Source organism: Sporobolomyces koalae (assembly GCF_050403365.1).
Source record: "Sporobolomyces koalae JCM15063 DNA, S_koalae_JCM15063T_v1_ctg3, whole genome shotgun sequence".
Taxonomy (NCBI): domain Eukaryota; kingdom Fungi; phylum Basidiomycota; class Microbotryomycetes; order Sporidiobolales; family Sporidiobolaceae; genus Sporobolomyces; species Sporobolomyces koalae.
This window is the reverse complement of record NW_027481768.1, coordinates 523,221-550,755: the sequence shown is the minus strand read 5'-3', so window position 1 is coordinate 550,755 and position 27,535 is coordinate 523,221. Positions and strand designations below refer to the sequence as shown.

At 56.3% G+C, this 27,535-nt stretch overlaps 10 protein-coding genes across 10 annotated transcripts; 4 read left to right on the top strand and 6 right to left on the bottom strand.

Moving 5' to 3' along the window:
- Positions 1-1,974: 1,974 nt before the first annotated feature.
- On the bottom strand, positions 1,975-3,641 carry JCM15063_005121 (uncharacterized protein; the record flags this gene model as incomplete). The annotated part of the gene is made up of 5 exons (XM_076676224.1): positions 1,975-2,234; positions 2,326-2,931; positions 2,994-3,305; positions 3,372-3,472; positions 3,547-3,641. 5 exons carry the CDS (start codon positions 3,639-3,641, stop codon positions 1,975-1,977), a joined length of 1,374 nt encoding a protein of 457 aa, XP_076536762.1.
- Positions 3,642-5,036: 1,395 nt separating this feature from the next.
- On the bottom strand, positions 5,037-6,155 carry JCM15063_005120 (uncharacterized protein; the record flags this gene model as incomplete). Its single annotated transcript, XM_076676223.1, has 2 exons — positions 5,037-5,865; positions 5,938-6,155. 2 exons carry the CDS (start codon positions 6,153-6,155, stop codon positions 5,037-5,039), a joined length of 1,047 nt encoding a protein of 348 aa, XP_076536761.1.
- Positions 6,156-6,305: 150 nt separating this feature from the next.
- On the top strand, positions 6,306-8,309 carry JCM15063_005119 (wax synthase family protein; the record flags this gene model as incomplete). Its single annotated transcript, XM_076676222.1, has 8 exons — positions 6,306-6,352; positions 6,464-6,630; positions 6,693-7,212; positions 7,280-7,555; positions 7,626-7,636; positions 7,699-7,812; positions 7,884-8,100; positions 8,171-8,309. 8 exons carry the CDS (start codon positions 6,306-6,308, stop codon positions 8,307-8,309), a joined length of 1,491 nt encoding a protein of 496 aa, XP_076536760.1.
- Positions 8,310-10,071: 1,762 nt separating this feature from the next.
- SWC5 (Swc5p) lies at positions 10,072-11,283 on the bottom strand (the record flags this gene model as incomplete). The annotated part of the gene is made up of 4 exons (XM_076676221.1): positions 10,072-10,216; positions 10,310-10,687; positions 10,759-11,010; positions 11,078-11,283. The coding sequence occupies 4 exons, from the start codon at positions 11,281-11,283 to the stop codon at positions 10,072-10,074; spliced, it is 981 nt and encodes a 326-aa protein (XP_076536759.1).
- Positions 11,284-11,872: 589 nt separating this feature from the next.
- On the top strand, positions 11,873-16,439 carry JCM15063_005117 (uncharacterized protein; the record flags this gene model as incomplete). Its single annotated transcript, XM_076676220.1, has 4 exons — positions 11,873-12,199; positions 12,262-12,630; positions 12,691-15,601; positions 15,664-16,439. 4 exons carry the CDS (start codon positions 11,873-11,875, stop codon positions 16,437-16,439), a joined length of 4,383 nt encoding a protein of 1,460 aa, XP_076536758.1.
- Positions 16,440-17,303: 864 nt separating this feature from the next.
- Positions 17,304-21,545, top strand: JCM15063_005116 (uncharacterized protein; the record flags this gene model as incomplete). Its single annotated transcript, XM_076676219.1, has 5 exons — positions 17,304-17,622; positions 17,691-17,757; positions 17,840-17,940; positions 18,714-19,048; positions 19,119-21,545. The coding sequence occupies 5 exons, from the start codon at positions 17,304-17,306 to the stop codon at positions 21,543-21,545; spliced, it is 3,249 nt and encodes a 1,082-aa protein (XP_076536757.1).
- Positions 21,546-21,666: 121 nt separating this feature from the next.
- On the bottom strand, positions 21,667-22,956 carry JCM15063_005115 (class I SAM-dependent methyltransferase; the record flags this gene model as incomplete). The annotated part of the gene is made up of 5 exons (XM_076676218.1): positions 21,667-22,106; positions 22,188-22,263; positions 22,345-22,430; positions 22,514-22,824; positions 22,901-22,956. 5 exons carry the CDS (start codon positions 22,954-22,956, stop codon positions 21,667-21,669), a joined length of 969 nt encoding a protein of 322 aa, XP_076536756.1.
- A 157-nt stretch (positions 22,957-23,113) lies between these two features.
- On the top strand, positions 23,114-24,716 carry JCM15063_005114 (uncharacterized protein; the record flags this gene model as incomplete). Its single annotated transcript, XM_076676217.1, has 2 exons — positions 23,114-23,997; positions 24,077-24,716. 2 exons carry the CDS (start codon positions 23,114-23,116, stop codon positions 24,714-24,716), a joined length of 1,524 nt encoding a protein of 507 aa, XP_076536755.1.
- Positions 24,717-25,033: 317 nt separating this feature from the next.
- On the bottom strand, positions 25,034-26,624 carry JCM15063_005113 (uncharacterized protein; the record flags this gene model as incomplete). Its single annotated transcript, XM_076676216.1, has 5 exons — positions 25,034-25,126; positions 25,212-25,420; positions 25,486-25,821; positions 25,901-26,011; positions 26,567-26,624. The coding sequence occupies 5 exons, from the start codon at positions 26,622-26,624 to the stop codon at positions 25,034-25,036; spliced, it is 807 nt and encodes a 268-aa protein (XP_076536754.1).
- A 396-nt stretch (positions 26,625-27,020) lies between these two features.
- Positions 27,021-27,500, bottom strand: JCM15063_005112 (uncharacterized protein; the record flags this gene model as incomplete). The annotated part of the gene is made up of 2 exons (XM_076676215.1): positions 27,021-27,128; positions 27,204-27,500. 2 exons carry the CDS (start codon positions 27,498-27,500, stop codon positions 27,021-27,023), a joined length of 405 nt encoding a protein of 134 aa, XP_076536753.1.
- Positions 27,501-27,535: the final 35 nt, after the last annotated feature.

Below are 27,535 nucleotides of genomic sequence, written 5' to 3'. Positions count from 1 at the left end.
TCCCCGTTTGACCCAAGAAAGCTCGGGCTTTCCCTTGCGCAGGTTTTCCTTTTAACCGCGGAACCGCAGCATCCACCCCGAGCTTTCGACGGCGACTCGCGATCTTTTCGCGCGTTCGAGGAACGGTACATTGTTGTTTTACGAGACGCCATATAGTGACAAGCCTTTGCTAGCCTTCAGAAGCGCTTGACAGATACGTGGCTCACACTTTCTGCAATCATCGACTCCTCGGTTCGATCGAGACTCAACGTGCAGGGCGTCGAGCCGAAAAATATCCTCCTGTTTGTGCGTCGACAAAACAATTGAAGCTCCTGTCGAGAAGTTGAAATCGATCCGCACGGGACGCCCTTCCTCGCGCTCATCCCGAGATTCTCGGGTCATCGCTTTCGACCTCATCAACCTCCCCCAATCCTCCTCTTTGTCTTCTTGTGTCTCTCGATCCATCGATTGTCTGCAGCTTCCTTCTCTCTCCCTCCCTTGATGCAGAAGTGCTTCCGACAGTCGTTCCGGAAGTTGCTCTCACTATCGTAGATGCGCCTTGGACCCAGCTTCGATACCGCGATGATATTGACTACGTTTCTGCTCGACAGAACGACCAAGCACGCGTCCTTACCGCTCTGACAGCGATCTTCCTTGCCAAGACTGGCGACGCTGGACCGTCTGCAATTTTAGCGAAGGAGCTCTTTGAACCGGTCGCAACATTTCCCGAGCGGTTTCAGCTCAGGCTCAGACGACAGCGATCGCTCTGCAGCCTCGACGGGCTGAGAACGCTGCCTTTACGGCTAACAATTTTGATCAGGAGACGCTCCCCATCTGGCGCGACAAATCGGCCGCCGGTGCCTTTGACGGGGACCGACCTGTGCCCCCAGGCTCACGAAAGTGCGTTCTTGGGAACGGGTCGGTCACCATCAAGTCCCGGCAGCAGACTTGTCTCGCCAGATGCGGAATGTATCTTGGTGGAGCTTGTCGGCCATAAATGCCGCATTCTCGGCCAGTCGGCGCTGCAGAGCGATCTTCGCAGCCGTCCGAGCCGGAACCGAGACCCGCTCGGGAATCGTTGTGACCGATTCGAGCAGTTGCTTCGCCAAGATTTCAGACGGTCCAGCGTCGCCAATCTCGGCACGGAAGATCGCTGTCAGGGCGGTAAGGACGCGTGCTTTGGCATTCTGTCGAGCAGAAACTTGATCACAACGCTGACACTGTTCGGATCCCAGCTTCGTCAGTCGCTCTGTTCGCGCCGTGGGGTTCTCCAAGCTCTCCGACGTTCGACTCAAGGTCGAGATTCTCTGTTGCGGACTTCGAACCAGACAGATAGATACCTTTGCAATGTGTAAGACTCAGACAAGTACTATCATATCGGCGATCCGCACTTGAGCCTCGCCTTGAGATCTCGCCTCGCGTCTCGGTTGTGACGCGTCCGTACCTTGCCGATGAGGCGCTTTGAAGAGAAGTCACGTTGTCTATGAGCTGACAGCTGTGTGTAAGCCATTGTGAGAGCTCGGCATTCACTTCATGAGGCAGCCCGGAAAGGGGTCCGAGCAAGATGTCTCATCTCAAAATCATCGCGCCGTTCCGCACCCCGTCTGACTAGGTCTTCCATATATGGCGTTATATCGACTCTGGACTCACTACATGTATTCCCACAGGGCACTGCGAGAGTAAGCAAGCCGCGAACCGCGCAGTCCGAGAATCAGTTTGAGCTAGGATCGAAAGACTCAGAATGAACGTAAACAGCTGTCTTGCGTTCTCCAGTGCATCTCATATCGAGCATGTCGCGTACCAAGCTCTCAAGTAAATCGATGGGTAGGATGGAAAAGTGGCATGCTTTGCAAAGCAGCTGTATTTTTGACAAAAGCGCATAGGCGGTATATAAAACTGAAACAGGTCTAGCCAAAGAGATGGACAAGCACAAGAAGGCCCACAGGCAACAGGAAATCCTACAGAAGAGACACACGAAGAGAACGGGAGGCCAGATCAAGCAATGTGGGTGGTCTCGAGCTTCTCCTCCTCGACGTACTTCTCGTCGGACGAATCGGCGCGGTCGAGGGTACCTTGAGCGTTGGGAGTAGCCATGGCCTGGTCGGCGATAGTCTTCGCCATGCGACGCTCGTAGAAGATCATGCCGTAACCGTAGAGCGCAGTGCAGAAGAAACCGATTGCCGGGATGAAGTACGAGTGAGGTGCTCCGAGACGGTCGGAAACAGCTCCTTGAGCCGGTGGTAGGACAGCTCCTCCTTTATTCGGTTGCGGGAACGAGTCAGTCAAGTGCAGGAGAGGCAGGAGAGGGAGAAAGAAAGGAAAAAGAAAAAGAAAAATGATTCTCACCTCCAACGCCCATGCAGAGGAGTCCGGCACCGCGCTTCGAGTGCTTGCCGAGGTTGCCCGTGGCAAGAGAGAAGACCGTAGGGTAGATGGCGGACTCGAAGAAGAAGACAACGAAGAGAGCGCCGGTTCCAACAGTCTTGGGGTTGGTGAAGCCGGCGACGAGGGCAAAGACGGCACACATGGTGGCCCAGATCGAGACGACCGTGGCAGGCGACAGGAAGCGGACAAAGGGAATCGAGGCGAAGCGAGCGACCATGAAGGTGATCTGCATGTAGGAGAGCATTTGCGAGGCAGAGGCATTGGTGTGACCGGCGTTGTCGGCGAGGTAGTTGACGATGAAGGTGGCGCAGGTGACTTGAGCTCCGACATAGAAGAACTGGGCGAGGAAACCAAAGATGGTGTGCTTGCGCTTCCAGAGAGGGCGCTCGTCGACGATTCCGAAGGATTCTTGCGACTCGGCGACCATCTGCTCAGAGATCTCGGGGAGCTTGGCGAATGCGAAGAGGACGATGATGGCGGCACCGAGACAGGCGACAGCGAGGTAGGTGTACTGGAGACCGCCGAGCGAGTTGGCTTGGTCGTGACCGTAGAAAGCCTTGGAGGCGACTGCGCAGAAACAATCCGTCAATTCAAGACTCTGTAATAGCTGAAGCTTGAAGGAGACATACTGAGAGGGCCGATGAAGGCAGCAAGTCCGTTGGCCGATTGAGCAATGTTGAGGCGGAAGGCGGCGTGCTTGGCGTCTCCGAGAACGGTGATGTACGAGTTGGCCATGGTCTCAAGGGTGGCGAGACCGCATGCAATGATGAAGGCCGAGAGGGGGAAACCAAAGTACTTCTCGTAGTGGGCAGTCGGCCAGAAGGCGAGGGCACCGCAGCAGTAGAGCGTCAAGCCGAGGAAGATACCGGCCTTGTAGCCGAAACGAGAGGCGAACATGGCAGCGACGGGAGAGAAGACGATGTAAGCACCAAAGTAGGCGACTGTTTTGAGAAGGACCAAGTCAGAAAAGCGAGAAACGAGGAGGTACCGGCGCAGCTCGAACTGACCTTGAATCATCGTCGACTGCAAGTGCGAGATCGTGAAGGTCGTCTGCACCTTCTTGTTGAGCACATCAACAAGTCCATAGGAGAAACCCCACAGGAAGAAGCTGTCGGCCGATCGTTGATTTCAAGTCAGCCCACTGTTCTTGCTTCAGCTTCGACCATGCGAGGCAACACTCACAGCGAAGTAACGAGCGAGAACGCAAACAAGAACTGCTTGCGAGTCAGGTTCGAGGTAGTCGTGTAAGCTCCAACGGGAGCAGCGCCGCCGGCCATTGTGTTGAAAAGATCGAAAGCGAACGGGAAAAAAGAGGGGAGGGAAGAGAGAGGCCGAGTGTGTCGAAAAGGTCGAAGTAGAAGGAGTGCTGTGTTGTGTAGAGCTGATGGAGATAGAGGAGCAAGAGAGAGAAGGTGGATCCGAGTTTTGTAGGCGCCACGAACGATCTCGTCGAAAATGGTGCCCCCGTTGTTGCCCCTTCAAGGTTGGGGTAAAAAAACGAGGGGCATCGATGGGCGCTCAAGCGGAGGCGAAAAGGCTGGATCTTTCGGGGAACGAGGGCGCAGAAAAATTAGCGACTAGCTTAGTTTTGGCCTTCGCATACGTCAAATCGCGACTAGCCGCGGTTCCCATCGGAAGCTTGGATCGATCCAGCTGTAATCGATCACGACTCGCGTGCCAACGTTGCACGACCGTTTGTCAACGGACTACAGAGTCTGAACGAGTCGCATATCTGGTAGCCTCCTGCACGCTTGAATGCCAACTCCGGGATAGCCGAGAAGGCAGCCCACCCCCATCACAGCATCCCCAGGCGATTCAGCTCGGGAAAGTCGAGGCGTCCCAAGCTCTTCGGGACGAGCGAAGTTTCTTCCGCAGGATCCCGACCGGTACCGGCGTTAGACCCGAACTTTAGGAAGGGTTTCGATCCGACGTTCTCCCGCTGAGCAAGGGGATCGAGGCCGTACACGTCAATCCTCCCCACGGAGAATTGTTTGCCGCCCGCGGTAAATATTGGCCCGCCGCGAGAATTCGGGACGAGCCATCGATGGCGGCCACGAGATGCTCCGAGCACGGTGCGCAGTGACGGTGCGACGTTCGATCGCGCCTTGGCCTGGGATGGGTTCCACGACACGTCTGGGGTAAGTCGATGGGGGATAGATGCTCGATCGAATGGAGGACCGGATTCGGTTGTCAAAATGTTGGGGGACGGAAGAGGAGAAACAGTGGGGTGATTGACGAGGAGGGGTTGAGAAGGCGGTCAAGCAGGGTCGAAATGTCGAGTCGTCAAAGACGGTTTGTCGCTAGAGGCGTTCTCAAGGCGAAACAAGAGAGGGAGAAGAGCAAACAGTTAGAGAGTACGCGGGAGCTGCCGTTAGTAGTTAGTGTCCACCAATCAGGCGTAAAGTAGAACCGCGGCCCGAATGCTCCCGTCGAGTATGTAAGCAGTCAGACTTCGGACACAGCACACATGGTGCGAAAAATGGGCCGGCATGTTCTTGCGCTGATGTGCAAGCTAGTGCACGTGTCAACGCCCAAAGGCAAAAGCTTGACCGAGGAATCGAGGACACGCTCTCGGGCGTTCAAATCCGAATCGCCGAGTCTCTGGGTCTCTCCGACTTCTGTGCACGTGCCGAGCGATACTGGCATAGAGTGTTGTATAGTTATAGATCATTTCATAGGTTGAGCAGCGGTGGGGGCGCAACTTGTTGATCTGTTTTGCTTCCCTTTCCCTTTCTCTTCTTCTTCTTCTTCTTAGGCCCGCTGTTTCCGACGTCGTCAGACTTGCCTGGATTCGTCGTCTCTGCCACTCCTTCCGTATCCATCTCGTCTGCGGCTTCCGCACTCTCGTCACCTTCTTCCGCCTCAGCGGACCGCCCGCGTTTCAGTGCTTTGCGCTCGAGCTCCTCCTCTTGCCGACTCTCTGCCTCAAGTTTATTCTTGTTCTCCTGCTCGCGTTCCAGTTTGCGAAGCTTCTTGCGCTGATTCTTCGATAATGCGACGGGAGTCGGATCCGATTCGGCTGCAGCTGATGCAGCTTTGCCAAAAGCGTTTGGAGTTAAAGTCTGTACGGCAGCAGCCGAGGTCGAGGTCGAGGTTGAAGCGGTGGCGTTCGCAGCCGCAGATGCGTCGACGGATTTAGACTTCGACTTTGCCGACGCAAGGGACGCAGACGGGGCTGTCTTCTTGGGTACGAATGGATTGTTCGGTGCATTTTTGACTGCCGAGCTAGATGTAGGTGTCGTCGCTGGCACGCTACTCGACGCTTTGCCTTTGCCTTTGCCTTTGCTGATTGCGCGCGACCTGCTGTCCTCCTCCTCTTCCGAGTCGCTCGCGTCTGCGTCGACAGTGGGTGATTGCCCATTGTTTGCCCCGTTCAGAGAGACGTTCGAGCCCTCATCGCCGACTGTCCCGTTCCGCCCTTTGCCTACAAGCCGTTCTTTCAACCTGCGATCTTCTGCTTGCTGTTTGTGGATTGCGGCAGGCTGTGCGCCCAAACCCATTCTGTCGAGTAGCGCCGCGTCAGGTGAACCGTCTTTCGCGCAAAGCGACGAGCACAACAGGCAAGGAACTGACCGTGGTGGACGCGCGCGGTCCTTCAGAGATTGGACCGATGCGCTCGCGCTGGTTGCCGACGGTCCTCCTCCATAGTCTGCCGGGATCCAGCTAGCAATGAGCTGTTTCGCCGCGTTGACAGACTGATCTAGCGACGCCTGAAAAACAACTGGATCGAAATCGTCTTCCTCCTGCTCCGGAGTGGCGGCGCGCGTAGTTTGCTGCGCCTTCTTGGCCATCGTTCGAGCTCCCAGGGTTCTGTGAAGATTCGATGTCGATGAGAGCCGAGAAACTACAAAATCAGTATTTCGGATTTCTGATCTGACATCTCCATTTCGGTCTACTCCATCTCGGCGATTCTGCCTGTGTAGAGGCTCGGCAAAGCAGTGATGGTACAGTACTTGATGGAAGGGCCGCACATGCCCCCGCTCGCGATGTGAGTTCTGCTGCTCGTCTGCAACTGCGTCATTCCCGTCGGGCGCACATAGCGATTCACCGTCTTCTTCGTTCGCTCTTGGCTTATGGGAAATGTGTTGCGATATGACAGGTTCAAATTCTTCGTGCCCCTCGTGCTTCAATGCCTGTTGCTGCATCCAACATTCTCGACGGGAATCTCAAGGCTCGGGCGCCTCGCCCTCATGCCGTTCTCAATCTGGTACGCTGCAAGAGCACCTTGGAACTATGCGATTGAGCCGAGAAATCAGGCGATCGGAGGTCAGTCTGTACCCTGCTGAATTCTCGATCCCGACGCGAGCTTACGCATGACCCGCTCCCAGTCAACTTTGTCTTCGGGATCATGGGGGCCTACGGCGTATGGAAAGCGATCGAATGGGGACTCGCAGAAGATCTGACTCCGTATGTCTTTGTTGGGTTCGACGACAAGGGCATGACCGAGGAGGACAAGCCGGACCAACATGGCGAAGCAAACAAGGCTGGCAAGGCAACAGGCAACTTTGCTGAGCACAACGGACACGTGAGCAAGCAAGATGATAAGCAGTCTAGCGGTAAGGAGGCGTATCAAGTACATGTTCAGCTGCGCCGGGTCTACCTCGAGCGACTCCGCAAGGAACAGGCCGCAAAGGAGTCCGGCTGGCAAATCGTCAAGTCGACCTTGCACCTGCTCTACGCCATGCGAGGCAACGGATACGAATTCGGAACTACAGCAACACAACCCTTCCCCACGAAGCCTAGACCGTTCCTGCGACGATTGCTCCTCGAGATGGCTTGGTCTCACCCGTTGCTCGTACTCTGTTCGGCGACACTTCTCGAGCCTAGTGTCTCTCGAGACTATTATGTGTACGCAGTCCTAATGCTTACCACTAGGCCTGAGTACGCCAGAATCTGACATCGATTGCTGCAATAGGTCGACTATCTTTAAAGGCCTCTCGCCTGCACGCGCCCACCTTGTCGGAGAGATCGCAACTGGCGCAGCGCTTGGAACTGCAGTCTTCGCAGCGCTTACTCTCGGGTTCTCCCTCGCAACTCTCGGCGTTGTTGTTCCAAATATCGTGCTTCGCAGCTTTTCTCTGCCCGCCGCTCTCACCCCGCCTCCGTTTGACGCCCGAGAGTATCCTCCTCTGTTCAACCTTGCGCGCCCTCCGCACTCGGTCGCTCGCTTTTGGAGCCAGCAGTGGCATAGGTATGTCAACTGGTCTCTCGCCGTGCCCAGTTGACTAGCGATCTGACCCGTCCGCTTGCCTTTTTGCCAGTTTCTTCAGCCGTGATTTTTTTCTCTTCTATTTCGTTCGCTATAAACCAGTACTGAATAGCTCTATATTGCAGGTCCTTTCCGGTTCCTCGCTTTCGATCCTGCCAAGCGTATCTTTGGCAAAACGCTCGGTCGGGTTTTCGGAGTTCTTGGAGTATTCGCTCTGAGTTCTTGGATCCACGAATATGGTGCGATCCGAGCCACTCTCTAAAGGGGATCTCACGAGGCTCGTTTAACTCATTCATCTCGTTCTCCCCAGGTTTATCGACCGCGATCTCGACTCTACCTGCGCCTGCCAAGCCTCATTCGTTCCTGCTCACCTGGGGCGGATCGATCTATTTCATGTCCCAAGGAGTCGCAATCGTGCTCGAAGGCCTATTCACGACCGTGACTGGCCGAAAAGTACGAGGTCCGCTTGGCGTCGCCTGGTCCATTCTCGTGATCGCTTGTCTTGGTGGCACCCTATACAAAGCCTGGTACGCTACTCTTGTACTCTTCCGCTCAACTCTCAAGGCAAACGTTGATCCGGGCAACACCGTTATGCAGGACTACGCAGGGTTTGCTGCGAGAAGTCCCTCCAGTCCGGTACTGGGGCTGGCAGAGGTTCCTGATTCCGATGGGCTGCTTGCAGCCTCCACCGCTGTGGATGAACAGCTATCCGACTACTTATCACCGACAGCTCTGAAAGAATCCCAGCATGCATAGATACTTACAACTCGGAAACGAGGCTGCCTCGTCGCAATAGCTTGTATCCCCATTCCTTTCGGTATTCTTTATCCCGCATACCGCATAGAATAGATTTCTTAAACAACGTGTATCGAGCTCGCCCTCCGCAACGATGCTCTGAATTCGCCTACTCCCAGTCTGTGTGACATGCAGCCGCGACTCGGCATGATTAGAGACATCACATTCGGATCGTCTGTGACTGCGACACAGGGGACGAGACTAGGCACAGGGACGGACGCCCGACAAAGCCAGGGGCCGCGGTCCGAGCGTATCGGCATCAGTGCTTGCCGAACGAGTACAAGCTCAGACTGTTGCTCGTGGTGCAACCCTACGGATAACACCCTTTTAAGAAGACAGGGACCCTTCCAATTTTCCAAAGTCCGCGCAAACTTTGACAAATCGCAAAGAATTCGTTTTTCGCTGGCAGAGTCCTGCTTCGATCTTTCGAAGGCCAGTATCATTGCACTATCTCCTCCTCAATATGACTCTCGAGTTTACGTGCCCTGTCACATGTGTCGCTTGCGGGACCGTTCCCTCTCTCAGACTTTGGTCTTGGAGTTCCACGACTTGGTCTCGAACCATCTCCGTTAGAACAGCCAGAATATGCCCTCCACCCTCGAGATCTACATTCGAGCTCCCCACGCCAGCGAAGGGCGTGTAGGACCAGTCTCCGAATGTCGAAATCTCCTGATCGCCGTGCCCGCGAGCACCGACCGCCCTTTCATACCGAGCGTCGATCGATGATCCTCGGATCTCTAATCCTAAGACGCTGTCCGTGGGCACAGGGAGCTCGAACGAAGACTCGTGGGTCAAGGTGATAGCCTGGCTGTGCTAACGGAGACGGTTCGAGACCAAGTCTTGGAACTCCCGAGGTCAGGCAGATGAGCGTAGTCATCCGCCGCTAATTGTCAACCCCTTTCTCCAAGGAAGGAGCTCACAGAACTCTTGAAGGGCCGAGTACCGGTGTTCGCACGACAAGGGGATGCTAGAGATGAAGTCCGATGGGCGCTGGGATTGTTCTCGATCTTCCACAGTTGGTGAAGAAGATAAGGAAAGATCGCTATGAGACAATGTGGGCTGGCGTCCTGTGCGGATCGATTTCGGCCTCGGGGTCTCCGCCGACAGGACGTTGGCTCTTCAGCCGGCTTGAACTCTGTACGTCTTTCCAGACAGTCGAGTCAGAGTCTGATGGTTCATGGATTATCCGATCGGACCTGGATCGTAAAATTGCAAGCCGGGCAACTGCCAAGGGCTTCGAAGGCTAGCAGACGCTTGTCGATATACTGCGTCTATGGGACAACGTGACACTGTTCTTCAAAGGCGAGGTACGTCTTCCGGTCTCGCGGTCAGAAGGAGCCACTGCGTAGAAAGGAGGTAAAGACCACTGGAGTGGACGGAAGATTTCGGGGAGAAAATGAGACGTCACGGTACGGCAAGACAATGTACGCCAAAATGGAATTGGGGCGAGCGAGAGTGAAACGTGTGAGTCAGAGCACACTGACGACTTGGCCCGGATAAAGGGCTCGAGCGCTGCATTTATTATTTGCGTCTTTCGATCACTGTCTGGCGCAGGCGATCTCCGAGCTCTAGCTCTATTCAAACCGCAAACCATGCTGATCGCGTGAAAGTGCATGTCAAGCTGTCATCGGCTGTAAGACATCCATCAAATTGCTATTCCCTTCATTCCTTGGAAACGAGGTATTTCGTTTTCTCCAGCAAGACTACCTCGGCCCCTTCTTCTTTGCGCTTTCCCAGCCTTGTTCCTTCCTGGCCTCGACGCGATCGAGGAAATCTTTCTTCTCGAGGTAACCGTCTTTTCTCGCATGTTGCAATGTGTCCTGCAGTCCATCCTGAGTTTGGACGTATCTGTCGACGCGTCAGATTGGCACCAATAAGCGTCAGACATGTAATACTGCAACGATCGAGACCAAGTACAGCTACGATGGAGAGATAGCTCACGAGTTCCAATCGAGTTTGGATTTTTCGAGCGTGTTGAGCTTGGCAGGTTTGACGCCAACTCCCATCGATGCTGCCATTGCTCCGAGTCCACCGCCTGCCTTCTTGCGTCTCGGACCTCCAGCAGGAGGCAGGGGCGCTGCTGCTGCTGCTGCCGACGTGGGCGCAGGTGGTTTTAGCGGATCAGGTTCGGCTGACGTCAGAGGCGGTGCCGATGTCGGAAGAGATGTATCAGGGCCAAAGAGAGCGTCTAGGGATGCAGTTGTTGGATCCGGCTTTGTAGGAACAGCTGTTGGCGAAGCTTTCGCAGCCGATTGTTCGGGATGCAACGCGAAATAATTGATGGCTTCTTGCGAGGTTCGGGGGACTCGCTTGTCTTGCCTACAGCATCCAGGAATGCGAATCAGTCAGTCGCAGAGCTCTATGGCTAGGCGAAGATGACAAGGACTCGCGTGATCGTGTCGCCTGCGAATTTGTAGGTGACCTTGATCGTGACAAGGTCGTCTTGGTCAAGGTTCGCTTTCGCTTTGCCTTTATTATCAAGTACACCCGACCCGGGCTGGTTCGCGCCAGCGGTCGCGGGCGAGCCTAACGTCGATGTCGTCGAGGCGGCGGGAGCCATCGTTGTCGTCGCGGCATAAGGATCTGTTGCTCCAGGATCGTTGAAGGAGGCCCACAGATCGTCGACTGCCGATTTGTCGAGCCTGCAACAGGAGCGTCAACTCGAAATTCCCCCACTCGGACAGTTGCAGAACACGAGACGAGACTCACGCGGGTGCGGCCACTTCTTCCTGCTCAACTCGTGCTTTCTTACGGCTCGGACCCTGTTCTCGTTCGCTGTCGCTCGAGTCGGACCCGCCGTCGTCGAGATCACCGTCCGACAGTTGAAAGTCGTGATCTTCCTCGTCCTCGGAAGGTAGAAGATCGTCGTGCTCCTGCTGCAGCTTGGCAGCGACTGCTGATCGTGGTGGTGCCATTGAGCACGATAATTGACTAGGCGATCGGTACGGAGGGGAGCAAAAAGTTGAGTGCAATCGCAGCGCGCGCGCGCACGCCGATCGACTCGCCGTTCACCGCCGTCATCAGACTCGACCGGCGCCAGCCCCAGAGTACAGCCTTGTAGCTTCAGTAGCTCGGCGCTAGTCACTGGTCACGGTTCATTCCGTCACAGTGGAGCAGGACGCCTGTCTCGGACTTTTTTCCGAACGCCTCCACAGATCTTTCGCCCCGTCTCATCAACCGCCTCGTCGCTGTGAGCGTGTCGGAAACGGCTCAGACAAAGTACGTCACCTTTCCGAATTCAGTAAGTCCTCGCCTTTCCGCTCTACCTGCAGAGACGTCACTCTAGGGACGCGCTTCTCTCGCGATTTGTTTCGAAAAACATTATCCTTCCCGTTGTCGTTGTGACTGACCTGCTGCGCGCTTGTACACCAGTTCATCCCATTCAGCGCCCGACTGACGCCCTCCAGCTCTCCCACCTTACGAACCCTGTCCCGATAACGACACTTTCGACGACGCTTCCTGACATATCCGCTATCACTACTACCCTCGTTCTGCCAAGTGACCATGCCTCCGAAAAGCAAGATGCCTGCTTCCCAGAGCGAAGAGGTTGATCAACTCGCGTCTTCGCCTCCGGGCTTGAACGACTCGCCGGACGCTATTTCGACCTCGACCTCGAACCGGCGCGGAAAGAAACAGCAAAAGAAAGCACTGAAACAACAGAGTGGAGTACCGGCAGACGATCAGGAATGGTTTGCCCAGATGCTCGCCAAGAAACAGGCTCAGCTCAAGAACGCAGCGCAAACACCTACCACTCCCGCCGTTCCAGCTACTCCGACTGTCAAGGTCGATCAAAAAGCTGACAAGGGCAAGAAGAAGTCTGTTGCAACCAAAGTGAGAACATGTCTTTCGCCTCACTGTCTAGAACGACCACTCAAAAAAGATGTCTATCGCAGACTGCACCCCAGACCCCCGCCAACGCGACATCAAGCTCATCAGCACCTCCGCAAGCTTCTACCAAAGTCGACGTAGACAACTCCGCCGCATCCGCTTCGGCGGACAAGGCAGAGAAAGAGCGACTCAAGCTCGAGCGCAAAGAGGCCAAGAAGCTCGAGAAGAAGAAGCAAAAGAAAGCCGACAAAGATTCGTCCAAGGCTGCAACGAAGTCGGAAGCAGCACCTGCGGAGGGACAGCAAGGAGATAGCAAGGGCAAAGGCAAGGCGACCGAGGCCAGTATGCAGATCGATCAAGAAGAACCGGCAGCCGCCAAGACTACGGGCACTGCAAAGAAGGGGACAAAGACGCAAAACAAGGCGCAAGCGTCCGTAAGACTGACTACCTGCTTCACCCGGGCCAGAAAACTATGCTAAGGTGCCACTCTCTAGACTTCAAACGGTGAGACGGCTCCTTCCGTTGCTGCCGGAGCATCCAAGAAGCGGAAACGTTCCGATTCCGTGTCCGAGAAGACACCAGTCACAGCTTCTTCGCCAGCGAAAGCCGCTGCAACGAAAGCTGCGACGTCTCCGAAATCGAAAAAGCGCAAAGTGGTCACTTCAGAACCGGTTCCCTCGGCTTCGCGAGCTCTCGTTCCAGCCCCGACCCCCGCCACTACACGCATCTCTCGGTCTCAATCCCAGTCGAAATCGGCCCCTGCCTCATCCCCCTCAAAGGCGAAAGGCAAACCCAAGTCGAAAGCGCAGGTCAAGCCCAAAGCGCCCGCTGCGTCGCAAGCCAGTGGCCGTATGGAGCTCGCGCCGATCCAAGCAAGTTCGACTTCTCTCGAGGCTTTGACGACCGTGCCCATCACACAGTCCGCCGTTCCTATCATGATCTCGACGGTCTACTCGTTCCCGCCGGACAGTAGTCTCGAGGCGAACAAAGAACTCGTCAAGGCCCTGACCGATGCGCTAGCAAGCGCTGGATACGGAGACAGCATCAGGCAAGGGCTCGAAGTATCTAGCAAAAGGCCACGCGAGCAAGACGCACAGGATACGTCGGAAGCAGGAGACGAAGATGATGCGGCGAAACCTATCCAAACTCAGCAGAGCGATTCCGGCAAAGACGCGAGAAAGGAGAGGAAGAAGGAGAAAAAGAGGGAAGAGCGGAGGCTGAAAGCGCAATTGGCCGCAGAGTCTGCACGATCCGCCGAGTCCACTCCGCAACCTCCATCGCAAATCGAAAACGTCGCAACTGTCAGCAACACGACCAAGTCTGCGCCCACTGTCGATCCAGCTTCAATCCCTCTTCCGCCTTCCTCCCCTGCACCGTCCGCAAATGATGCGAAAGTGTCCACTCCCACGGTTTCCGACATCCCCGCGTCGACTCCTGCTTCTCCGAGCAAAGCCCCTTCCCCCAAGAAAGCGCAGGCGCAAGTGTCGATTGCGTCTCCGGCGCCTTCGCAGCCGGCGCCATCGCAATCTCCCACCGCCTCAGGTGCCTCGTCGTCTTCGGCTTCGATCCGCAAGAAGAAGCGCGTCAGGATGGGCAAGGACGAGAGGGCATCGCTGCGAGCTAGCCTCGCTGCTTCCCCGAATCCGGTCTCGAGGGAAAGCTCGCAGCCTGCAGCAGCTGCGATTGAGTCCGCCCCTATCGCAGAGGAGGTCCAGCAGCCCCAGGCCGCACAGGACGACGACAAGATGCAGGTCGATGAGCCGGAAGCGGCTGCTGCCGCGCCCGAGCCTGTTGTTGCCAGCCAGGTTGAGCAAGTGCCGCAACAGCAAGACACAGTACCCGCGATAGAGGACGTCAGCGCTATCGAAGCGGCGCTTCCCGCTTCGGAGCCCGAAGCAGTCGCAGTTGATGAGCCTGCGCCTGAGGTAGCTCAGCCAACTACTCCGCGGCCTGAAGAGGAAGAAAATCAGTTTGAAACGACGCAGGAACAAGCTGGTCACTCCGATTCGCACCACCACGAGAACCCTGATGTCGCACGCATGAAAGCCGAAAGCACAGCGCCTTCCTCGGATGGAGTCTCGGACGAAGAAGTGCAAATGAGCCTCGTGAGCCCGCAAAAGCGAGGACTCAAAATTCTGCGTTCCGAGTCGCCCGAGACGAATGACACGGAGCAAGTCGAGCTCGAAGCGCCCTCCTCAGCCCAGAAGCCGCATCCCGAGCAGAATCTCAACACGCCGGTGAAATCTCTGGCCAACGGCATCGCTACTCCGTCGGGCACTCCTGAGTCCCTTGCACGTGCACAAGAGACGCGACTACCATCGTCGTCGCCCGAACCTGCGCTGCCGACAATCGGGGGCAGGAACGGCGATGACGATTCCTCGTCCGGTTCCTCGTCTTCGTCGGACGACTCCTCCGACGAGGAAGACTCGAGCGACGACGATACGCCCGCTGTTGGCGTCAACGGTCGAGCGAACCACCTTCGCGGCATCACCGGTGGTCGCCAATCGATCTCGGACATCGCCAAGTCCGCCTTTGGCAAGAAGCGCAAGAACTCTAACCTGTTCGGACCTTCCTCCTCGACGACGACGACTCCTTCTCGCACGAACCCCTTCACCGGAGGTGCGCTGAACGGTTACACGGCAAGTCCCCTCAAACGCTCTCAGCTCGGTGCCAATTCGCCCATTGTTGCCAAATCTCCCTCCCACGATTCGACTCAAGAGGACGATGTCGAAGCGCTCTTGAATCAGACTCAGAGTCAGCTGCAAAAGGACAAGCCAGTCATGGACGCAGCGTTCTGGGAGGAGCAGGAGAAGGAGGAGGAGGAGAGGAAGCGGAAACGCAAGCTGCGAAAGTCGCTTGGCACTTCGGCGGAGGACGAAGAGGAGCGAGTGGAAGCTGGCGAGACTCCGGTCGAGGCTAGTGTGAATGGCGCTCCGGCCGTTGCGGAGCCCGTTCTTGCGAGTTCGCCGCCTCCTGCTCCTCGTCCTTCGGCTCTCGATGAGAACGCTCCTCCAATCACGACTGCTCTCGAGAATGGAACGAATCCGGCGGACAAGTCTGCGCTGCAAGAGCAACGAGACGAGAAGCTCTTGGAGGAATCGCTCCCGTTCCCTTCTCAAACGCAGACGCAAGAGGGATCCACTGGAGGTCTCTATCCCGACTTGACAACGATCGGCAACCTGCCTTCTCCAACCCAACATGCAAGCCCGAGCAGTCGGTTCTCCCGCCAATCAACGAGCGAACCTCATGATGCCGAGTTGGCTACGGCGAATGATGAGTTGCCTTCGATCGCTCAGGAGGCACAATCCGGAGCCACTCAGGAAGCTGTGCCTCTCTTCCTCGAACCCGAAACGCAAACGCAATCGCAAACACAATTGCCTGTCGAGGATGTCGAAATGAAGGAAGGTGAGCTTGCAATCACGCTCGGACTTGACCCAGACGGTACTGATTCTCGATCGCATCCATAGCGCACAACGATCTTGAAACTCTCGAAGCTGCTACGCAAGAGACCCCTCTGCCTCCCTCGACTCAAGACGCTCCTGATTCGGCGAAGAAGCGATCCGAATACGTTGTTCGCGCTCCAGAGATCATCGAGTCTCACACGCATTCGGTCTCGCCTTCGCCTGAACCGGACTCGACCCCGAGCGCATTGCCGACGCCCGCACGGCTGACGCGTGGTGCGATCGCTCGCTCTCGGTCTCCCCAGCCGCAATCCTCTGCGCTCGGCACTCCGCAAGAGAACTCGGCTGTTCCCCTGCCCACGCCGAGCCTCGCGCCCCCGACTCCCTCCGCTCCTGCCGCTGCCCGTCGGGGTCGTTCAGCCGAGCCTGTGCCTGCTACCGTTTCGACCCCTCGTCAAACTCGCTCGGCCCTAAACGGCAATTCGACCCCGGTTGGGCGCACGCCCTCTGCTCGCAACCGAGCGTCGGGACTCCCGTCGTTGTCGAACCTGGATCAACTGGCGGCTCAGGCACAAAAGCGTCGCACAACGCGTGCTTCGACCGCCGCGTTCAACTCGAGTCAGTTGTCGCAGGCTTCCCAGGACGTCACGAAAAAGGGTCGCGTGAGCAACTTCCGAGGTAGTCAGGTCGAGGACGAGGAAGAAGACGACGACGAAGAGAGCAGCGAGGATGGGGACGCGGCCGAGGACTCGAAGAATGTCGCCGAGCCCGAGAAGAAGAAGCGACAACCCTCGCTGGCGGGCAAGAACATTCGCAAGGGTCGTGCCAGTCAGATCTGGTGATGCTTCTGCTCGCGATCCCTTTTGCTCTCTCCATCAGTTCCGGGTTCTCTCCTCTCTTTTTCGTGGTTGTTCATGTGTCTCCTTCCTCGGGTCTCTTTGGCGTATTTTTTTTCCTATCCTAATGTCTTGCACTATGATACCCTCACTTTTATGATCTGCCCGAATCTTAGGCGGATTCCGCTTGTCCCTCCCTTCTCTCCCTTTTCGTCGGCAAGCCCCCGACCGCTACCTTTTCATGTGCGGCTTCTTGCATCTGTTCGCGTCCGGACATGAAAGGGGGTGTTCGCGGGAATTGCTGACCCCGTAGTGAGCTCTGCCAGCCGAATGACGGCTCGCTGGAATGACTGAATCTGTCCATTTCAGAAACCATAATTCAGCTCGGCGTGTCGCGCCGAAAGATCAATGTCGCCTCGCTCTCACCTGACTGTTCGAGTGCTCGTAGAGAAGTCGGCGAGGATTTATACGCGCAACTGCGACCAGCTGCTCGCGCTCAACCCAAGACGCGCGCATTCCTGCTCTTCAGCTCTCGCTCTTCGCGCTCTTTGCGTTCATGATCGACGAGTGCGTCTGCAGTGTCGACCTTTGCGCGGTCTGACTTCGATCCGGGCAATTGTGCGTTCGCAGCTTCGTCACGCTCCCGCAGAAACTCACGCAGGTCCGAAACGTCTGACGCTTTGAGACCAATCGCAGTTGGAGGTCGACGCAACGCCATGTTGTTGTTGATCTCGGGAATAGAGCGTGTCGCGCGATGATGACTAGAGCGAAAGCGCGCGCCGAGCGGCGAGCGCTGCGAGTCGAAGTTCGTTTTTCCGCAAACATTCACTCGGACCCCGACTCAACGCACCACCTGTGTACCTGCCGCTCATGACTGGTCGAGTGCGCAAGCCGACGGCACGGGCACTGGATGCCGCGCAATCCCGCCTACTCGAGAACGCGATCGCGTCCGATCGAAGGCGATCGGCGTCTTCGACCTCGAACGCAACCGCCTCGACGTCGAATGCCGCCGCAGTCAAGAGGCGCGGTAGAGCTGTCAACGCAAAGGGACAGACTGCAGTCGCGCAGGACCAAGCGAGGGCATCGGCTCTTTCGGCAGTCGGCGACGACCACGACAGCGATGCAGACGATCGAGAATCACAGGAACAGCATGACGCCGATGCGGACCAACAGGGAGACTTGACACTCTGTGCGCTGACTCCATGGTCTCGCGTTGACCACGAGTTCTGACTGACCCATGCCCGCCTTTCCCCGCAGATTGCGTCTGCTTGGGATATGATACCGGTGAGGAACCGATGATTCAGTGTGAACACTGTATGAACTGGTACGTCCAGTCTCGCCCATTCGCTGCTATTACCCGACAAGGCACTGACGAAATAGAGGCGCCGCCCATTACTACGCGCTAGGTTTCATTTCGGCTGCATCGGGATCACCGAAGAATTCGCAAGCCAGATCGAAGGTTACGCCTGCGAGATGTGTCAGCAGATGGGAGTGGGTTCTACGCGCAGTGAGTGCAACGTTTCTTTCCTTTCTTTGATCCTCGCGTCCTCCGATCGCAAAGCTTCGAGACCCATTCTCGAGAACGCCTCTCAACTCGCGACAAGGACCCCTCGACACCTCAATTACATGATTTTCAACCGAGTGCATGGCGGAGGCGAAATTGGAAGGGGGGACTTGGCCCGCAAGGAGCTTCGCAACTTGCTGGGCAGCGTTGGCTTGCTGCTGCTGCGACTCTCGCGCGCGCCCGCCTCTCTCCTACTTCGCTACTCGCTTGCAATGAATCGAACCTCTCCTTTCGCTGCTAGCGAGAACGCGTCGTATCAGAGTCGCTTTTGCCTCGTCTCATGTCCTCGGGGACGATTCGCCAGTCTGGGTTTTTACAGACCGCCTTGTCGCACTCCCCCTTTGACGTCTGTTGGGCACGTCGTTTCGACCTGCATCCTGCCCCGCTGCCTCGGCCCTTCCATTGTGTATTGTGACGGTCGCAGACCAAGCGAGGACTGTGGCCGTCTGGTACAAATGCAGAAAAGGCCGAGAGCAAGGGTCAGGGCAAAACAGGATCAAAGCAGGCTGCGCGACAGATGCAAGGGATGCGACGAAACGATTTGTGGCCGCACCCGAAAGCCGGTGGAAAGCAATGCACGAAGGCATAGAAAAGGGGCGAACGGTCACACATGCTAGGAGGTTGGGACAGCAAGGATCCGGCTTTGACCTGGCACGGCGCTTGGATCAACAGGAAAACTGACTAACGTTATCTTCTCCCTGTCCTCTTCTCAACAGTGCTTGCCAACGCATCCTTGCCAGCACCACCGAGCTCGACAACCCGCAGTAGGAATCGGGACCGCGATCATCAAGTAGACGAAAACGAAGATGAAGACGAGGAACAGGACGAAGGGATCGAGGAGGACGAGGACATGATGGGCGAAGACGACGACGAAGATTACGGCGAGGATGGGTCGGCGAGAAAAAGGAGAAGAGGGAAACAAGCTGCGACTCGGGCAGACAGGGCAGCGAGACGGAGAAAAGTCGAGAACAGCAATGATGACGCAGCTGACGACAGCGACTCTTTCGACGAGGAAGAGGACGACCAGGACAAACCGAAAAATCGAGGAAAGGTGAGTCTGAGCAAAGGACCTTCGCCCTCCAACTGCTTTGTTGCTGATGAAGTACTGTTCTCCTCGACAGAAAAAGCAGGTTCAGCGCAGTTCCACCACGCCCGCTCGACCCGTTGATCCCTCAACAGCGCCAGCGGTCCCTCAGACGGAAAAGACACGAGCGGCGGTCGTCAAGCAATTCACCTCGACCTTTTCTTCCATCTATTCTGCGTCGTCCAGTTCCGACGCTGAAGACGTCACGCACCGCGCGACCGCGTTCGCTGAAGCCGTTGAAGAGGAATTGTTCGCCGACTTTTGTGAACTCGACGACAAGGGACAAACCCGAATGCCCCGAGCAAAGTACGCCTCGAAATTCCGATCTCTACAATTCAACCTCAAGACGAACGCAGTCTTTCGTTCCCGCATTGCGCACGACGAGTTTGACGCGTCGGGCATTGTCAACATTTCGGCAGAGGACCTTCAAACGCCCGAGCTGAAAGCGATGGCCGAGAGCGTCAGGGCGGCGAGTCTGAAAAACTCGGTCAAAGAAGCGCTGGTCGCGCCGACAGCGAAGCGCACTCACAAGGGAGAGGAAGAGATGGAGAACAACTCAGCACGGCTGATAGCCGAAGAAGAAGCTGCCCTCAAGGAGATTGAGCGCAAGAAAGCGGCCGAGCAGAAAGAGCGGGAGCGTTCCGCATCGTTCCCGCAGACAGATTCGCCGTTCCCTGAAGCCTACGCCGACTCGCCTCAGCCTCACGATCCTTCCGAAAGCAACGCCGAAGGACAATCAGAGTCTTTCTCGCGTGCTCGACCTCGACCGTCCCTCACCGGCTCTTCGTCTCACATCAATTCTTTCCTGGACGATCAGCCGAGCGAGTCTGCACCTTCACCAAGTGGTCACCAGGGCTCTCCAGAGTCTGGATCTCGTTCGCCTGGCAAAGACGGAGAAGAGGGTGCAATGTCGCCTCCACCACAACCAAGACAACGCAATAGCTCGACTTCGATCGACATGAGCGCAATCTGGGGCAAAGCGAAAGCAGCATCACCGTCTCTCGAGCCGCAAGACGCAGCCGGAGACGATCCAAGCGCAGATGCGAACGAAAACGAAGACGACAAGCCATTCGAGTCTGACATGTTCGACTTCACTTCGAGACGTCAGCATGACGACGACGATGATTTCGAGAATGGCCTCTTCCGATCCGAAGCCGACTCGCCACCGAAGAAAGCGCCTAGACCGCCTACCGAGATCGAGGCTTCGAAACCGCCTGCCATCTCGGAACTTCCACCAGTATGGGCTGGGGACGTCCTCGTGACAGAGGAGGGTGGCTTCCCTGCGTTCGGGGTCCAAGTCGGAGGTCGTCCACTCGGTACCGATGCCCGAACTTGGCAGAAACTGTTGCCTCGAGGTTTGACCACGGCAGGCCGCATCTCGTCTCACCAAGCTTCGAAATACCTCATCGATTGCTCATTCGCCCCCACGCGGGAGTTGACGATCGTCGCCCTGTTGCCGGACACGACTGGACCCTCGGCTCATTTCCCACACAAACCCACCGCCGAACGATGCCTCGCTAAGCAAAGTCACATTTATGAGCACTACCTCCAACGAGATCGAATCGGAGTTGTGCAACCTCCGAAAGAACTAGCGGCGCTCGTCAAAGACATCTACATCATTCCTCTCCCGAAAGAACACCCGTTACCAGAGTACGTCGAGTTGCTCGACGAACATGTCCTTCCCGAAGGAGGCAAACGGGACCAGAACCTACTCTTGCTCGTGCTGGTGCAGCAGAAAGGTGCACTTCCTACGAACCGAGCTTCGTACCTTGCTTCTTCGACTCCAGCTTTGCCTCCTTCAAAGCCGCCAGTCCCGAGTACGACCAGTTCTGTACCTCCTTCCTCTGCACCACCAGGGCCACCACCGCTCGATCCCGCCGCATTTCAATCATTGCTGTCTGGAGTTGACCCATCTTCGTTGCAATCACTCTTGTCGAACCCACAAGCGTTGTCGGCATTGACGGGAGCTCAATCTCAAGCGGTGCTCAACACTGCCAACAGTCAACCTGAACTCCCATTGTCAATCCCTACCGGTCCTCGTGCTTCGAGTCACAACAAGCATCAAGGGGGTGGTCCCCCTATTCACCCTTCTCGATTGCAACAAGTTGCGATCGATCCCAACGCATACTCGACGATTCCACCTACCGGCCCCGCGAGTACGATGGGACGGTCTCCACACTCTCGAAGTAGTGGAGGAGGTGGATCGGGAGGGTACGATTCACAAGGTCATCACTACGAGGACAACTTGACCGGAGGTACGGATGGGTACAACCAGGGGATGGGGGATGGTGGGTGGTCCAACGCACCAGCGATGACGCATCATCGAGGAGGATACAGAGGCGGTGGTCGTGGTGGAGATGGAGGAGGGTACCGAGGTGGAGGAGGACGGGGACGAGGAGGTTACAACGATCACCGAGGTGGCGGATACGGTGGAGGAGGAGGGTACGGCAGAGGGGGCTACTAAGAACGAGGGATGACCCCGTGATCTGAATCTATTATAATTTCAATGTCGGTGTGTGTACAAGTGTCTTTTTCCGGACTGTAGAATTTCATATTGGATATTGGAAGGAAAGGGTCTCGCTTCTTCAGCTCGTACTTTTCTTGCCCATGACCATGCCGACCTGCCATGCCGCCTCGACCTCTTCGCCCTCTTGCCAACCTGCCTCCTTCATCCTCTCGATGAGAGCCTTGGCGACATCGGTTCCACCTCGGTGTTCCTCGTCGTACTTGTGCAAGCTGCTCCAAGTTCTCAAGTACCCTTCAAACCCTTGCAACGTGAGCTGTTTGGTCAGCAAGAGGTCGTGTCGAGAATTTTTCACCCCAGCGCTCTGTTCGGCTGGTTCGAGAACGGGACTGGTCGGAACGGTCGAGTCGAGGTGGAACGTGCGTTGCAAGGTGCTCGCATCGTAAGCGGAACAGATCGAGGTAGCTTCCGAGTTTGAGGCAAAGTTGTCCGCCAGCGGTAAAGGGAACGGCACGAGGAGAGCTTCGACGATCGAACGTCCAGGCTGTTCCCAATACGGACCTGTGTGACAAGCGGACAAAATCGTGTCGAAGAGCAGAATCAATGATCCAACCAATGTCCCTGGGAACCGTAGTAGCTCACCGAGCAGTTTTCCCGAGTATGGAGGGATCAGCGCAGAGAGTTCAGGTCGTCGTGGGAAAAAGATCTCGCCATAGCCCTGAGAACTCGCAAAGGGAAGAGGGGCTCTCGTTAGCGGCAAATTTGAGCTCGCTCGCAAGATGAACAAGCCGAGCTGTACCCAGAAGCAGAACGAGCCTCCCGGTTTGAGCACTCTCGCAAGCGATTTGTATGTCGGTAAGGGATCGAACCAGTGCGCTGCCTGACCTAATTTGGCAAACAAGGGAGCGAGCGATCAGTCGAATCTCGTCAACGTAGGCAAGGTGGACAGGTGGGATTTTCGGACTTGCCTGCGACGACCAAATCGACACTCTCGGCTTGGATCGCTTTGACCTTGTCAAGTTTGTCGCCGCGGCCCTGCGCAAACACGAATTCGGTGTCTCCGATTTTGCCCGCGCGCTTGTGATCGTGCAGGATCGAATTGGCCGCGTCGATCATGTTGGCCGACGGGTCGACCCCGATGACTCGGTCAAAGTGGGGGGCAAACGAGAACGTCGACAAGCCCGGACCGCAGCCAATGTCGACGAGCGTGCGCGGTGAGCTCGAGCGTGGGACAGCGGCATAGGCCAGCACATGAGAGTAGAGCGCTGTCGGGTAGTGTCTGTCGAGAGGCGGATCATGAGGTCATCCCGAACGTTGGACGAGCTGCTGAGCGAGACAGGGGGACAAGAGCGTACGGACGCGAGGCGGCGTACTTGGACGCGTTGAACGTCGACTTGCTAAAGGTCGCCATTCCTCGCACCAAGTCGGGAGGGCGGTGCGGGTCGAATCGGGTGAGAACTCGGCAAAGGGTGGAGCCTGAATTCTGGAAACCACAGCCGATCGATAGCCGAAGCGCTCTCTTCGGAAATAGGTTCCTACTCTCTCGCCTCCGCGACCCCGCATCTATCATGCTGCGTTCGAATCGCGCCCTGCTCAAGCGTCTCCAGTCCACGACGGCTACCCGCGCTGCGGCGGTGCTGCCGACGGCGAGTGCAACCGCAACCGCGGCCGCTCCTCCTCCTCCTCCGGCAACTCGCTCGCCTCGTCTCAAGCCCCAGCCGTTCATTCCGCGGCCCGCATCACGGAAGCTGCAGCTCGAATCAATCTCGACCACCCCGCACGACCCTGCCCGCTCGACTACGCTCCACTTCCTCGACCCGACCGCGACCGCTTCGGGCCCCGTCTCGCTCGCGGTTCCGAACCTCTGGCTGCGCGACAGCTCGATCCATCCGAACCATGTGCATCCGAGCTCGAACCAGAAACTGTTTCGCACAACCGACATCCCCAAGGACGGCAAACTGATTGGCTACGGAGTGCACCAACTGCCCGGACATGGCGACTGCCTCGTGACCGAATGGTCCACACCGCTCAAGACTCGCGGAATGGACCCCAAAACGGTCAAGCTGTCGGTCGTGCCTCTGACCGTCCTCACTGCAGCGCTCCGGGGCGGACAGGCTCAAGACCAAGTCGTCGGCAAACTCCCAGAATCGAGACTGTGGGATCGTGACTCGCTCCAACAGACCCTCGTTCGAACCGATTACAACGACTTTATCAATTCGCCCGCTGCGCTGCTTGAATCCCTCGACGGCTTGGTCCGTGACGGCATCGTCTTTGTCGAGAACGTCCCAATTCGCGAGAAAGAGGGGCACGCAACCGAGCTCAAACGTCTCGTCGAGAGGATCGGCAGCATACGCAAGACGTGGTACGGCGATCTGTGGGACGTCAAGGCCGAGGAAGGGTCGAGAAACATTGCGTACACGAACCTCGACTTGGGATTACACATGGACCTCACGTGAGTGATCAAGTTCCCTTGTCTCGACTTGGCCCCGAACTCATGCAAATACACACACCTTTTTCCTCATGCGCTACAGCCACTTTGATCACCCGCCTCGGTACCAATTCCTCCATTCTCTGCTCAATTCGCAAGTCTCGGGCGGCGAATCGTACTTTGTCGATGCGTACGCGCTTGCGGACCACCTCCTCAAAACGAACCCACACTGTTTCTCGACGCTGTGTACCGAACCGGTCCAGTTCGAGTACAAGAACGGACCGCATTGGACTCGGTTCGCGAGACCGACGTTCGAACTCGTTGAAGGATCAAACCAGACACTCAAAGCGGTCAACTACTCGCCTCCGTTCCAAGGCAACTTTGCGCTCGAACGGTTGAGTCGCAAACCGACCGCAGTCACGAGTGATGACACGGATCGATTCCTCGAATTGCATGATGCTTTGGGTCAGTTTGCGACCCTGTGTGACGATCCTCAAGGCAGGTGGAGGTTCAATCACCAGTTGCAACCGGGAGAATGTGTCATTTTCGACAATCGAAGAGTTTTGCATGCGAGAACGGCGTTCGAATTTGTCGAACCGCAACCGGGTCAAGACTCAAATGGAGAACGAGGTCGATGGTTGAAAGGCGCGTACATGGATGGTGACGAAGTTTGGAGCAGGTGGAGAGTTGAAATGGACAAGAAGAGACAAGCTCCTCCGAAAGGCAGGACCCTGTTTGTCTAGTCCCGCCCGTGCTTTCCTCTCTCTCTTTGTTTGTACTTTTGGTGTAGTTTTCTCTACCTACTTGTTGTGACAAATTACTCGATTCTTTCATTGTGACGAGTAACGTCCTGACGACCAGCATCGGATTGCATGAAAGAAAACAGAGAGGTACAACAGTTAACAGTAAATGACGGTTTGCTTGCCCAACCAGGGGCAGCGAAACCTAACCCTAGTTCCCAACAGAGTTGAATGCGTATCTAGAGACCAGGGGAAGAAAAGGGGATGAGCTTGAGCGTGTTGGGAAAGATGGAAAATACAGAAATGAAGAAAGAAAAACCCTACCGTTGGTTCCTGTTTCCGGTGAACCTCCACGAAGCGTTCTTGACTACATCGTTCTTGTTGGTCGTCACTCGTCCAAACAAAGTCGAGAACTAGGTTCAAAACGCGACAAGGAGAATCGGGTCAATTTTCCTTTTTAGAAAAGGTCAGAAGATAGCAACGTGATTCGAGACTCACGGCATTGTACATGACGTCAATCGACGTCGGAGTCAAGACCCACGCGTCGTCGAAAGCGTCAGCAACGTACAGCGTCATCTCGGTCCCGTCCGGGTTCGTGACGATCGCTTCGAGGCCACAATACGCTTTCCTCGCCGCGAACGCATCGCCATCAAAGTTGTCGAGCATCGTTTTGAGCGAGATGGCGAACCCAGGGGTGTCGTCATTGTCTAGCGACGTGAGTTTGTGTGAGCAGTGACCATCTCGGTGATAAAGAAAAGAAAAGCCAGCGTACAAGGGTAGTAACACCACGAATGTCCGTTCGTCGAATCTTGGGTCGAACTGGCATGGTACCAAGAAGCGATCGCGCCCGTGTTGATCCCGAGGAAACTCGTCACTTGCGACACTGCGAGCGCGTTTGGAATAATCGTGGCACCGGGGATCGAAGCAGTCCAGGTACTCGTAGGGGTCGAGTCATCCGAGGTGGCTGAACTGACTGCAGACCAAGTGGGTTCCGGGGAATCGGTGCTGACAGTCGAGCTCGAACTCGCCGCATCGCTCGTGGTTGAAGTTACTGGTTCCGCGGGGGCGACACAGAAGACGCCAGATCTCGTGAAACCAGAGTTGCACGCTGTTCAAGCCACACAAGATCCAGCACGTATCATCAGCACCGAGCACCCGCCTTCGGGAAAGTAGAGGAAGTGCGTTACCATAAGTGCAAATGTTGTTTTGACACACAGCCGAGCTGTTAGGCGGAATTCGCTTTCCTCTGCATTGGAAATTGCCCTTGCAGTTCCAAGCACGCTTGTCCAGTTCGTTGTCTGATCAAAGAGACGCCGCGTCAGTTATCCGAATCCAGAAAGATACGAGATTTCGCAAAAGTCGATAGCCCACCCGAGAGCGGCGCCGCTAGGGATGGCACCACGAGAGACAGAGCCGAGAAGATGGCCAAGGAGAGTTTCATTTCGAGACTTCGTACCGGACGTCGGAGAAACAGGGGGAAAAAAAGTCGAAACGGAAGGGAGCGACCGGCGCCTTGAGGGGAAGATCGAGAAAGACGAAAAGAGAACGAATGAGTGAGCTGCCGGTGTGGAGAGAGAGAAAGAGAGAGAGAGAATGCGTCGTCGAGTTTCCATGGTCATTATTCTCGATCGCTTTGATTGCATCAGGCGCCCTTTCTGGATTGATGCAGTCCCTCACATTTTCGACAGAACAGGCCTCCCAAGAGAACGTGGTTTGCGAGGGAACTTTGAACCCAGACGCACGAGGCAAGCGAAAAGTTCTGCGAACGCAGATCGCTCATCGTGCACCTTCCGCTTTGGGCGAAATGTCGAACAGTCCGAGCACCGGATGCGTCGGGAGTCGCTATCGCTCACGTAGAACATTTGACGAGGCTCTCACGGTACGGCGGACGTCGTCTCCGACGGCTTTCATGCTCGAGGAAGCAGGAGAATCCAGGTATTTCGAAGAAAATGCAGGCGACCAGCCACTCGCTCAGACGGAACAGGGAAGTTGGTTAATTTCGGGAAAGGAGCATTACAGGCTAAACGGGCAACCCATTTAGACGTGACGCAGGAGACGAGGACAGCTTAGCGATACACACGGTAGAAAGAGCAAGCGATACGACAAGTGAGGAAGATAGACCGACAAAAAGAGACAAGAGGTAGTCAGGTGAACGAGTAGCTATATACATAGCGGTCTTTTCAGGGGTAGACGAGCACCGCAGAGGAAAGAACCAAAGTGGAAAAGCAGAGAGAGAGAAGGGGATTGTCGAGTTGAGCTCGGCGGGGGCGAGCCGTGGATCGGTCGCAAAGCCTCGCCAGACAACGTTCACGTCGTGCGGGCATTTGATGTCTCGACAGTGTCACGGATGACTTGTGCGCGTCGCTCAAAGTCCGCCTTCTGGGACTTTCTCGTCCTGAGGACAAAAACGGCAAACTGGGTTGCATCCCGAGGAGATTGGGCAATGTTCAGCTGCTACTTGCGCTCTGCGAGAGAGTATGGGGGACTTACGATTGCTACGAGCACTGCAGAGATGCCTAGACCAAGTCCGAGGCCGAGAGCGAGTCCCTCATTGACTCCCCCACTTCGACCCGCACTACTCGTTGAGGCGGGCGTCGCGAGCGCCGCGGCGGTTCCAAGACTGGCGGGATTCGTGTGACCAGCTGCAATCGAGTAACCCGGGACGTTCGAAGCGCCTTCGCGCGCCGTGGAGGACGGAACGATCGGCGATAATTGCACGGTCGGAGTCGCCGTCTGCGAGCGGGACGGGAAGGTTGTGTAGGAGCGGGTGAGATCAGAGAGGCTCATCGCGGCGGGCTACTACGATTGACTGGCGGATCAAA